Source organism: Trachymyrmex septentrionalis, unplaced genomic scaffold, assembly GCF_001594115.1.
Source record: "Trachymyrmex septentrionalis isolate Tsep2-gDNA-1 unplaced genomic scaffold, Tsep1.0 scaffold89, whole genome shotgun sequence".
Classification (NCBI taxonomy): Eukaryota; Metazoa; Arthropoda; class Insecta; order Hymenoptera; family Formicidae; genus Trachymyrmex; species Trachymyrmex septentrionalis.
Window position 1 is genome coordinate 584,459 of NW_017306081.1, and position 1,049 is coordinate 585,507.

Here is a 1,049-nt window from a genome sequence, read left to right on the forward strand (position 1 = left end):
TATGTATAATTTTAAATACCGAATTGTAGATGTGAAATTCAACACCCACAGGAGGGTCAAATAGAAAGCTCCATATCTTCCATAATAAAGTCTCCGTCTATGTTTAATGTGAAAATATAGGTACAAACAAATTAAGAAATAAAAGCCTTAAATGATTAAAATAGATCTTTAATGCTTAAATAATTCAGTGTGAATTTAACTAATAAATTAAAGACATCACATTTTTGTATCAAATTGTAATACCTGGTTTCGTTTGTATTATGGTCAATGTGTGCGCTCCTGAAAAATCCTTTTGGTTTTTGATGTAACGGGATCATATATTTTATGTGTAAAATGTAAATCTCTTCCGTTATCAATACATGTAAAAGAAACACGTCGATAAAATCCTCCTCATCATCCATTACAGCATACGTGCTCGTTAACTTTGATGCGTTCGGCGAACGATATTCCTTCACGCTAATGTCTTGTATGAAGAGCTTACGGGCGTGAAGTCGTATATGTTTAGTCGGTACTTTGGAATAAAATTGGATCTGTGCATCACCGATCATCGTGAAATTATTCTCTTCTAATATGGGCAGTATTTTCAAACTGCAGTAAAGAGAGAAAAAAATTGCGATATGACATTTAAAAAAAAGTGTAATATATAAAAATTTCTGTCTATTTGTATAATTTCATTTACTCTAAATGCAAATATCTTCTATTCTAATATTAATTTTAGTTGTGGTTTGCCAATTGGAAGAAATGAGACTAAGTGCTACAAATATTTTAGTTCAAGTCTTTAATGTCAATCACTGATGATAGATATGCGATGCGGACAGAAAAGTTAACATCAATCAGTTTTGACTAATACAGTGAAAATCTGTGTTAGTAAATCTATATATAATAATATAATATATTATCTCAGCTTTGAATATAAAATAAAAAATAATGCATTTATTTAAGTATCATGTATATATATATATATATAGCTGACGAAGGGCATGAGGTACGATTGATATGTATTCCGAAATTTTCGGAAACAAAAACAGCGGTGCTAGTCAATTTACAAG

General features: G+C 29.9%; 1 protein-coding gene across 1 annotated transcript in view; it reads right to left on the minus strand.

Moving 5' to 3' along the window:
* The window catches only part of LOC108755578 (thyrotropin-releasing hormone-degrading ectoenzyme-like), a 10,930-nt gene that overhangs the window by 8,574 nt on the left and 1,307 nt on the right, over positions 1–1,049 (minus strand). The window contains exon 3 of the mRNA XM_018498669.1: positions 244–588. Coding sequence (XP_018354171.1) covers positions 244–588 — 345 coding nt within the window. The remainder of the gene's footprint in view (positions 1–243; positions 589–1,049) is intronic.